Raw genomic sequence first — 11,933 nt, forward strand, 5'->3', positions numbered from 1 at the left:
GGGAATAGGTGAAATGTATCGAAAATCTCTTTTAATGATATTGGAAAATGAACTGAAAATATTATTTTATTTTAAACATAACATTTGGATCCTGGAAAGAAAGTAGGCGGATTTTCGCTTTCTCATTTCTCTTCCGAATAGTCTTTTCTTTTGAATTATTACTTTGTTCGGTAATTTTATTACAAGAAGTTTTAATTTTTCTTTTCTATCGGAGGTTACAATTGGTTAACAACTGCCTAACAACTATTGGTTAACAATAATGTCGTCTGTAAGGTCGAAAGGGTCGATAGATTTTAATCGTCCGTGTATAATATCAAACGGTTTTTGTTTGGTGACACTGTGCACAGACGAATTGTAACATAAAATTGCATATTGCATGGTTTGTTTTATAGATAAATTTTCGTCTTGAAGTTTTAATACTCTACAATTTTCTAAGAGCGATGAATGAACTCTTTCAATTGGACTATTACTGTTTGGTTTGGTTTGTTTGGTTTACCAGCTCAAAGCGTAAGGAAAATGATTCCCGCCCGGTTTGAATCTGGAATTTCACAAGCATGACTGCATCAGTTTGAATGGTTGTGATACTGCGATGAGGAAGGCCACGGGAAACCACCTCATTATAATTTCCCAAGCAAATCACAATGGCTATACATAAAAGGAAAACGGCCCCTATTCTCCGGCAGGTCTTAAATGACCAAGGGGTGCTAAGAATCCCCGGAAGGAAAAACTTTTGTAAAATAAATAAATAAAATAAATAATACTTTATTTATTTATTTATTTATATTTATTTAAATAATTTTGAGTTCTTGTTCTTATGATCAAGCCAAGTATTAACTAGATAGGCACTGCTTATCAATTTTACTCCATCTGAAAAGTATTATAAAATAAAGTTCGTAGCAAGCAGACGCAGGTGAACTATACAAAAATTAAAAGTGTATGAATATGACAACAAAAATATTCAATAAATACGATATGTTTTGATATGTTTTTTTTAAATGCCTTTATGAAGTTTGAAAACGTAAAATTTTGATACCCATTTAAGCATCATCTTAACTAAATAAATAAAAACTAAACAATCACGAACTTGTTTAGAAATAAATTTAAAGTACATACCTTGTTTAACAATATCCATAGTGGCTTTCAATTAAGTACGTACCGTTTAACTCCATAATATACAGAGCTACTATGAATGTTATTCTTTTCACTGATAAGATAATGATCGCAAAATGTATTTTTAGTGAAAATATTTGCTAACAAAAAACGCTGTTTATGAAAAATAATATACAGGATGTGGTTGAACATTGATATAACTATAAAATTACATATTCAGATATTAGTAAATTTTAACTTTTTTTTCGGTTTTTGTCCATGGGACGAAGCACTGTGCGCCGCGCCGTGTAACGGTTATTAACCAAACCAAACCTTTATACATTGTTGGGCAAGGCTAAACTAATAATTTTTTCTGAAATTTTTTTCTAAAATATTTTAATTCCTTTAGAAAACGTACCTACTTGCATACTCAAATTAATTTATATATTTGAGATCAAATAAACCCTTTGTCACGTGATTAAGCTTGACCGGTACAGCGTTGCCCTCTTTTACATATTTCCTTTTAATCAAAATATTTTAGGAAACAAAAAGAAATGAATTATAAATATATAAGCACTTATTATTTACATCAACAAAACTCACCTCCTTAACAGCACTTAAGGGACATAAAGGGCCATTACTAGCTTTCCCGTTCAAAATATTCTAATAAAATTGCGGCTATCTTGTACACTTCGTACTAAAAGAGGTTCTAAAAAGAAAACTATTCGACTGCAAGGTCCGCTAGTAAACATTTTTTAGCTTAAAGCAGGGTTGCCACCCGTCCCAGTTTTGTCGGGACAGTCCCGATTTTGATCCAAAAGTCCCACGTCCCCACCCAAAGCCCTAATGTCCCGATTGTTATTAGTTTAGCCACGTACATTTTTATTAAACCATAATATTGTAAAAATTATTAAAAAATATGTTTATTACTTTCGTTTAATTTAAAAAATTCCACAAATTAATTAAAATCGTAGAATTTTTAGAATTAAAAGATGTAGATACTGATACTCTTTAATGGAGTATAAAAAAATTATAGATAAAAAAATAAAGTAAAACACATACCTTAATTGGTTAAGGTTTTACTTACATAGTACATCTAATGTTTATGTGGAAATAATATTTTCACGTATGATTTTGAAGTAGACAGACACTAGAAATAGATGTTCAATTAAGCTCTTCAGAATGGAACTTCAAATCTTATTTAATTTTAATATGACCAGTATGGAATTCTTGGATTTTATTAAAAATGACAAGGCTCTTATTATTACAGAAACAAAACGAAACAAAAAATATTCATTACAGTTGGGTACGAAACTTTTGGTGTTACAACAGCAAAATAAAACACTAATTCACCACAATACACCAAAACACTTTAATTTTAACAGTGGACGCGCGTTTCGTTAACCATGAATTTGAAGCTAACCATCAGTTTTCATCATCTACTGATGATGCTAACATGGTTAGCGAAACGCGCGTCCAAGGTTAAAAATAAAGTGGTGAAGCTTGGTGTGCTGTGGTGAATTAGGGTTTTATTTTGGCAAAAAACAAGCATTTAAAATTAATTAAATAAATTAATAAAGTCAATTATACAGCTGAAACTTTTGCTCTAATTATTTTAGATTTAATTGATTGTTTACTTATTTTGTTTTCAACGTTTCTTTTTTATTTTTACATAATTATTTATCAATTTCTGATACCTTTTTTAAGTCAAGGCAAAAAGGCGTTAGATATTGTTTCAAAATCCCATGGGCACATAATATTTTATATTTAAGAAAAAAGAATGCGCCATGCCAGTGCTGTCCTGATTTTTTAAACACAGAAACTGACAACCCTGGCTAAAGTATCACACCACTATTTATATAAACCGAAAACTCGTAACTCAAAACTAAAGTGTCAAAACGAATGACAGTGTCTGGAAATAAATAAATAAATAAATGTGGAAATTTGACATTTTTTACACCAGGGCTACCACCTGAATCCCCAGCGGGAAATTTAAATACCAGTTATTCAGCGCCGGGCTATCCGGGCTATTCCATGGTTGGCCCCCCAACAATGAATTTCAAAATCGCCCTCTCTACTACGTAATTAAAAGTTTAATTGGTATCAAATATAGTTGTTATTCATAAAGACTAGAATCACTATTTTGACTGTAATTATTGATTGAAATGCAAAGTGAATAACTAAACTAAGAGAGATAACTAACTAAGAAAAATCGACATAATATATTACAGTAAAAATAACTTTAAATAATAATTTTTTTAATAAAATATTAACGCTGTGCTACAAAGTATCCGGTTACGAGTCCAAATATCACTGCTAAACTTAACCATCCATTATAAGTCATCACTATAGCCATAAGAAAATAACCAATAGCAACTTGAAATGCTTGTAACAGCGTTTGAATAATATGAGCTGAACTTAAAATAGTCACCCTAAAAAGTATTTCTTCAGTGTTTTAGTAACAGTAGGCAGTAAAATCTTACCTTTTTGTATGTTTAGCTCTGAGGTAGTCCCTAGAAATAATTAAGTTGTAATAATAAATTGTAATATTTACATATAGTTTCTTTTATTCTATTATTTATATTATGTTTGGGTGGATATTTTTTTAACGTGTGTACAGGGTTCTTCTTTTATACAATCCCATCGTTAAAGGTTATACTTTAGCATTTGATTTAAATCAAGTACAAATTTATTTATTTATTTATTTACACTTTACAAACACCTATTAAGGTAACTGCATGTAAAAGCCAAAAAAATACAAAATATAGTTACAATTACTTAAAATTAAACAAAATAGACATGTATTACAAAAAATGCAAAATATATAAATAACATAACATTTAATTTATAAAGTATGTAAGAACTGATGATCGCGTGCTAAGTAAGGGCAAGAAAAAGAAAAATAAAAACAACAGAGCTAACAATCTTGCTCGGCAATATATTACACTGCTCTGACAAAATTCATTAGTCTTTTCAATTCCTTTGGGTTAATATTGAAGAAATCGATATTGTTCTTAATTTTGAAAAAAATATTACTGTTCCGGCACATATTTATAACAGGTGATGATCTACAATGATTGGTGCAAAAAAATATCTGAGCTTAACAAACGTAGGTTAGATTTCGAACTCTAAAATTTATGAAATTTATCATGTAACTGTCCCTGTGTTTAATATTATTCACAATATTGTGTACAAACCCAACAGACATTAGGGGAATTTCGCCTAAAATAACATACTTTTTAGAATAAACTCTCACTTTTTTATTTTACAAACGACAACAACCAGAATAGGAACAAATAACATAGGAACATTTATCAAGTTAGTATAGGAACAGTTACTGACTTAAACAAATACAAACATATTTAAATTAATAATCTTAACCTAATATACTCTATGTCATTTTAGGCACATATACTCGGATAAAATGACATAGGAGTAAACACTGCAAAAATAAACTCATTTTTATCACATACATCGACTACTATGTTGAAGATCAAACACATATATCACAAGTAAACATCTTAGCTTTTGATCTATTCCGCGCGCATTCAATGTGAGACCATTTCATGCATGACTGGCATTTTACCCACATTTCCATACAGGTTTGGATCGCGAATAAAGGTCATTGCAGTAGATGCAAGCAACCTCATCGTTGTCGTCGCTAGTAGTGGAAAATGATCGTGATTTTCTTCATTTTCTGTGTCTTGAAAACGATTCATTATATCGAGCGACACTTTTTGTCTCTTAGACCTAAATTTTTCGTCGGTATTTTTGTTTTCTGCCTTCTCTTTAATTCATCTAAATTTGGTGTTGAAGTTAAAACCAACGGACATTGACTTCTTCTCTTTCTTTTTGTTTTATTTCCACGGCTTTTGGAGTGGGCTTTATCTCTTCTAGCCTTACTATCTGGTATCCTGTTTCTTGTTCTGAGTTTGTCGATTGTTGAAAAGTATCCATTTCTAATGGATGCTTTTCAATTTGATTTTGCAAACCTGAACATCCAGGTTCAGTGAGATCAGTTTGATCTGATGGTTCTTCTAAGACCAGGTTCGTGACATCAGAAGGAGAAAACATCTATTCCGGAAAATGTCTGGATTTGGAGGGTAAATGCCGGTGGTTTTAAAGCCACTAACTGCATTGCCCATAACAGCTGCTTTTTCATAGGCTTCCGAAAATAGTTGCCCCCAAAACTTGAAACGCCGTCACTGTTCTGGCCGGATTTGCCTTCATCCATTTGGTAATTGCTTGATTATAGTAGTTTGATAAAGGTCCAAAAAAACTTACGTCTATAGGCTGGATACGGTGAGTACAGTGAGGTGGTGTGCATAGCAAAACAACACCATGTCTCTTCGCATATTCTAGAGCTGGTATATATTTATGACTAGAATGACCTTTCCTTTTGAAATTTTAGATGGTCTTTGCACCGTTGATAGTCCTGACTCATCCATATTATATATCCTCTCTGGTGGAATTTCATTATCCCTTATTATATTTTCTAAAATGTCGAAGAACGTTTTTACTTGCACTCTGTTAAACGCTGAAGCCCGGGCTACTGACGTAGCTTCCGGCTGTCTAAGCAGTATGTTAGAATTTCTCTTCCGGAACCCATAAAGCCAATCCCATCCAGCCATTTTATTCTCTTTATTGAAACGGTGTGCTAAATTATTCTGCTCTGCAAATTCATAAGCTAAGTGACGGAGTTCATTAGTTGTTAAACCGTAAAATTGTTCTTCGACTTTTTTTATGTAATTCACAAATTCTTTTTCCTTTTCGGAAAAGTAGTGTCCCATCTTCCAAGACCTTTATCTGATCCCTTAATACGTTTATTTACATTCCGGCACCTATGTCTCAAAGTGGCTTGAGGGATATTAAATCTTTTGGCTGCAGCTAGCCAACCCATTTCCCCTCGTTCGATGGACTGAATCGCTTCTTTCATGTCATTTTGACTCCACTGTTGTCTATCTGACTTTCGTGAGTAGTTTCCCACCATCTTTGGAAATAAAAAAAAATTAAACTTAAAATGACATACTACACACACCGGAAAAGTCTAGGGATATTACAATTTTATCCAGCCATCGTCAGTATTTTTATTATTTGCATTTCTGATATAATAAAATTAAAATAAACAAATAGTTTACAGGACGTATTGGAAATAAAAATGCGAAGTTTACCGAATTTTTCAAATTTACCTTGATTTTTATGGAACTCAAAAAACACACATTTTTTTAATTCTAAACTGTGAATTAAAAAAAAAGATAAACCATTTTACTTAATAAAGGGTATAGTCTCCTCTACTGTTCATTATAGCCCTACATCGTCTCTCCATGCTCCTGATCAGGTTGTCGATCTCTCTCTGAGGTACAGCCTGCCACGCTGTCTTCACGGCCCGAACCAGTTTCCTACGAGTTTCACGAGGCATACCCATTCTCAAAATTCTTCTTTGGACCGCGTCCCATACGTGCTCGATGGGGTTGAGGTCAGAGATTGTGTCGGTTGTGGGTAAGATGTTTAATTGATGAGCATTGATAAACTCACTTACCACTCTGGCTGTATGAGGCCGCATTGTCATGCATGAGAATGAAGTTTCTCCCAAAATCATTGGCATATGGTGACACGACAGGCTCAAGAATTAAATCACGATATGTGATTCTTGTTAGAAACCTTTCAAGAAAACGAGATCGGTTTTTCGGCCTAACTGACTCCTCCCCAGACCATAACTGTTCCACCTTGATAAGGGTGCACTTCCTGAACATGATCCAACCGAATAAGATTTCCCTTCTTCTCCATACCCTAAGCCTTCTCGAATCCGGATGAATTCCAAAGCGTGACTCATCCGTGAAGATAACATTGGCCCATTGTTCATTCGACCACTGAACATGATCTTGAGCCCACAAATATCGTACTTCTCGATTTCCTCTCGTTAAGGGTTGAGCTCTCCAGGGGCGTCTGCTTCTTAAGTTGAGCTCTTTAATCTATTGCGAACAGTGTCAGGACTAACGGTTACATTATGTGTTTCCTGGAGAATTAAACTAAGCTCTGGTGCTGTAAGAGTCAGTCGGACTCGAGCATTTAATTGTAAAAAATGATCTTGCTGAGGGGTATATAGTAATGCGATGTCGCCCTGTGTGCCTTTCAGCAACATCACCACCTTCACGGTAGCGTGCACTTAATCGCGATATGCACTTTGCGTTGTATTTAATCCTCTAGCTACGTCGATTTGGCGCATTCCAGCTTCAAGCATACCCATGGCCCTTAGCATTTCGTCTCTGTTAAGATGTCTACGCCCATAATGTCGTTTAATACTAAACAGTGTTATTTGAATGAATTCTGGCCAGTTATCATAAAAACATAGCCAGTACAGGTTAAATTCGAACAATTGATGCTAGGTGCTTTTTTACATTTGATAAAAAATGCACAAACACTTCTGAAAATATTCCAAATTCAGAAATAATTAGTGTGACTACTTGTTTCAATCGAAGTAGAAAGAATCGGCTCTACAAATATGTGGTTGTTTATTCAAAACATTTATTTCTAACTTTAATAAAATGATATCCCTAGATTTTTCCGGTGTGTGTGTATGTCATTTTAAACTGATAAGCCCTATGTCGTATTACCCATAAATACATTGGCAGCATTTAATTGTTCTAATTTTTCACAAAATATAATTATTAGATTCATTAGCATTGGAAATTCAAGATAACGGATGGAACTTACCTGCCTTGTAATAATAACTTCCAAGAAAATTAAGATTAACTTAAAAATACGAAAAACGGAACTCGTACTAAAAAACTGCTTCTGACTCAAAACACATATACTCGTCTAAAAGCTACAAGCCAACTGATTGACATCCCGTATTAAGTGTGTCACGTGACGCACATGTGAGGAAGAAGTAGAGATAGAACAACACCAGTAGTATCGCGGGAAATTTGAATTTGGGCAGTATGTCATTTTACCTGCATATGACATTTTAAGCGAAATTCCCCTATATTCCTTCTAACAGCCAAAGACAGTATGTCTCCAACGTTGACATACATATATGAAACCATATATGGATTTAATTTGAATGGTTGTCTCGGACCTCGTCTCGGACAAACATATCTTTAGCACTTTTTCTATGGACTCAGCACTCAGCATACTCTTACTATTACAGCATACTCTACATGCGGAAATCTCAAACTCTCTGGTGTCTTTTATAACAGAACCCAACAGTTAGGACCTTATTAATAATAGAAAGGTAATTGTTATTATTTCAAGTTTCTCTGGAAAGAACCACCTAGATCCCTAACTTCTGATTTTCTGTCTATCTTAAAAGTATCAACGCTGTAATCAAAAGTGTTAACATTTATTTTACGTGTATACGATACTACTGAACACTTATCTATATTTAATAACATTTTGTTATCATAGAACCATTTACAACCATTCAAGTCTGACTGCAGCTTTACCCAGTCCTTAGTTGTTGTTAGGGTTCTATATACAGTATACACTTTTCCAAAAAATTAACGCACCACTTTGACATTCAAAGATAATTTGATGTTATTTTAAAACAGACCCGGTATATTTTTTCCCAGAGAGGAATTCCTACCTTCAGTTTATATTTTGTATAGTTGTTGTCCCGATATATGCCAATTTTTTGTTAACTTTTTTTTAAAGAATTCACAAATAAAAAAAAAGAAATAAATGAATTAGTTCTCAGTATTTCTAAAGCACTTCCTGCTTTACTTTGTATTTCTTTTCCAAATCTCCATTAATTTTTAATTATTATGGAACGTTCCAGTCGAAATTTAACTAACGAAGAATGCGCTCAAGCTGTGGTGTTGTCGGAAGAGGGCTGGAACTTCCGAAGAATTGGTTTTCGATTTGATGTAAATCATACTTTATTTCACGGGTAGTACAAAGAACACCAAATCAAGACAGATTTTTAAGAATTCTGGCTCTGAGACAGCGTTTTGTCACTTGCCATAGCTTACAGATTCAACTGCGTGAGGTCCATGGTCTGTAAATTAGTGCTGAAACAGTTTGATTACGATTAAGAGAATCTGATTTAAGACCAAGAATTGCTGCTCGAGGTCCTGCTTTAACCTGTTTTGCCAGAGAACACGTAAATTGGTTACAGGCTGATTGGGAAAGTGTGCTATTTACAGATGTGTCCCGATTGTGCCTGTACAATAATTATAGACGTGTCCGTGTTTTTCGACGACCCAATGAACGTTATGCCCAATGCAATTTCTCACAAACAATATTATTTGGAGGAGGGTCAATTGTGGTTTGGGGAGGAATTTCTTTGACGGCGGGTACAGATCTAGTGGTCATAAACAATCGAAATTTAACCGCTGAGCGGTACATACAAGACATCCTACAATAACATGTAGTTCATATTGCACCATATATCGGTGAAAATGTTTGGTTAATGCAAGATAACGCCAGACCGCCCATTGCACGAGTTGTCAGAAATTATCTAGACGAGGGCCAAATTGACACCTCGGCTCGTAGTCCAGACCTAAGTCCTATTGAAAACCTCTGGGATATCTTAAATAGGCGGTTAAGATCAGAACTACCCGAACCAATCAAACTGGAAGCGTTGGGTGAGAGGCTAATGCAAATCTGGGAAAATTTGGATCAAGACACAATAAGACAGCTTATTTTAAGTATGAATCAACGATATTAAGATTCGTGCCAGAGGTGGAATCGCTCGCATCTGAAAATGTTTTTGTCAATTTTGTTTTTATACGGCTAATTGCGGAATTGTTTCTTTTTATAATTTCGGGATTATTCTTAAGATTAAACAAAACTTTATCCATTGTAAAACCTAGTAATAAGAAGCAGTTTAACTATAATTAACTTTACTATATGTCGATTTTTTTAACATCAATAAACCTGACTTAATAATATGGTGCGTTAATTTATTGGAGAAGGTAGTTTAAAATCGTCAGCATATGGCTCGATGACTGTGAGACATAATTCGGCAGATCGTTGATAAATATTACAAAAAGTAGCAGCGGTCCTAATTTGTTCCCTTGAGGGACAGCCGACAATATGCTATATGGGTTAGAATTAATTTTCCCTATCTTAACTACTTGTTCTGTTATATAACATTTAATTTATATGCATTTCTTCAGATAAAATTTTAGTTGGAATTGACTTGGTTTGACTAATTTTAAATAGTATTTTACATCCAATTTTCTACATATTATTATATTTGTATTTAACTAAGACTTTTAAATCAGTTGTAAAATCAAATTAGATTCAATCTTTAATCCCAACCCTTTAGGTTTACCATTGTATTACCCTTATCCTTACTAAACCATACTTATTTTCGATAGTTGTGAAAGTACATATTTATTAACAAGAAAAAGCAGAATCGACATTGCGTGTAACCAACTGTTGGTTTATGTAGAGCAAATAGCAAATAGTTGTTAATGTTAGAACAAATAATAGCTCCTATTTTAGTGTATCAAAATTTGGCAAAAATGTAGGATGTCATCGGGCTCGTGCTTGGTCTCAGAAATAAATCCTAGATACTTAAAAATCGGAGTAGTTTCAGGATGTGATAAAGGTTTTGCCGTTCTTGAGTTATAAATTACTACGACTACGTTTTATTTATATAGATTATTTTCTATTCAGAAATTAAAGAATTATATAAATTAATTTTTCGATAGGTGTTTTAAGTACATATTATTAATTTACCTGAGATACTTTAATGCTGAACAACTAAACGCCAGTATAAATACTCCTATTATGGATACCACCAATCCAAGTGTACTGTCAAATTTCCAGGCTTTGAACAGAACTGTTGCGGATTTTGAAAACTCGAACTAAGTAAATGTAACTACTAATACATATTCTAATTTGATAAAGTTTTATATGTACTTACATACATAGGCATTTCCATATCCATTTCGAATGATTAGTTTTATAGAAATTTAAATGTAATAGCAAATGACTATACAAGATATTTTCAGAATAACTACTATTGATTTTGTTATCATCCAAGCCTGTTACAATCACTAGATTGATAATTAAACACTTGAAGATTGTTCACTTTAACTATCGATTCTATTGTTATTACTATACAGAGTGATTCAGTGCTAAAAGTGCTGAAAAACAGCCATATGAATAGTTATCCTCTTCAAGTTTGCACTCTTTTCGCTCTTTTTATTAATTGCCTGAATTGGCAGTTTTACTACCCTGCTATCATAAAATATTTTAACTTTCTTACAGGGGCGAAATTTTCGGTGAAACAGGAAGTGACCAAAAACAATTGAATACATCAATTAATCCTAATTTATGTCATATACTAACATACCAAATTTCGTTGTTTTATCTGAAAAAATAAAAAAAATTATAGGGATGGGCCACTTTTGAGACGCACCCGGAATATTTCAATCAATGTTGATCGCTCCATAACGTGCTGATAAATTTGAATCGCTCTATACATATCTACAAATTCATTTACCTACTAGTAGATATAAAAAGCATTTTTGGTAAACTCTGTCTCAAATAGTTTCTAAAAAATAAAATTAATTTTCATACAAAAGTCCGATTAAATTTATATCACAGATAACACATAATTAAATTAATTATATGTTATCTGTGTTTATATCTCCGAAACTAAAGTTCCAAGAAAAGTCGTAATATATCTACACATTCATTTACCCACTAGCAGATATGGTAGTGGCACATAGTAGGCACACAGTAGGTAGCATTTTTGGTAAACTCTGTCTCAAATAGTTTCTGAAAAATAAAATTAATTTTCTTAAAAAGGTCCGATTAAATTTATATCTCCAAAACTAAAGTTCCTAGAAAAGTCGTATATTGAGAATAAAATTTTTAAAATCTGTTAC

At 33.1% G+C, this 11,933-nt stretch overlaps 1 protein-coding gene across 1 annotated transcript; it reads right to left on the bottom strand.

The window, feature by feature from the left end:
• Window positions 1-3,292: 3,292 nt before the first annotated feature.
• Window positions 3,293-11,062, bottom strand: LOC115880572 (probable low affinity copper uptake protein 2). The gene is made up of 4 exons (XM_030897828.1): window positions 10,964-11,062; window positions 10,777-10,904; window positions 3,573-3,602; window positions 3,293-3,521 (listed from the first exon to the last, which is right to left on the bottom strand). The coding sequence occupies exons 1-4, from the start codon at window positions 10,985-10,987 to the stop codon at window positions 3,359-3,361; spliced, it is 345 nt and encodes a 114-aa protein (XP_030753688.1). The 5' UTR covers window positions 10,988-11,062; the 3' UTR covers window positions 3,293-3,358.
• Between the last annotated feature and the right edge of the window lie 871 nt (window positions 11,063-11,933).

Source organism: Sitophilus oryzae, unplaced genomic scaffold, assembly GCF_002938485.1.
Source record: "Sitophilus oryzae breed Bouriz unplaced genomic scaffold, Soryzae_2.0 scaffold_1637_pilon_pilon, whole genome shotgun sequence".
Classification (NCBI taxonomy): Eukaryota; Metazoa; Arthropoda; class Insecta; order Coleoptera; family Curculionidae; genus Sitophilus; species Sitophilus oryzae.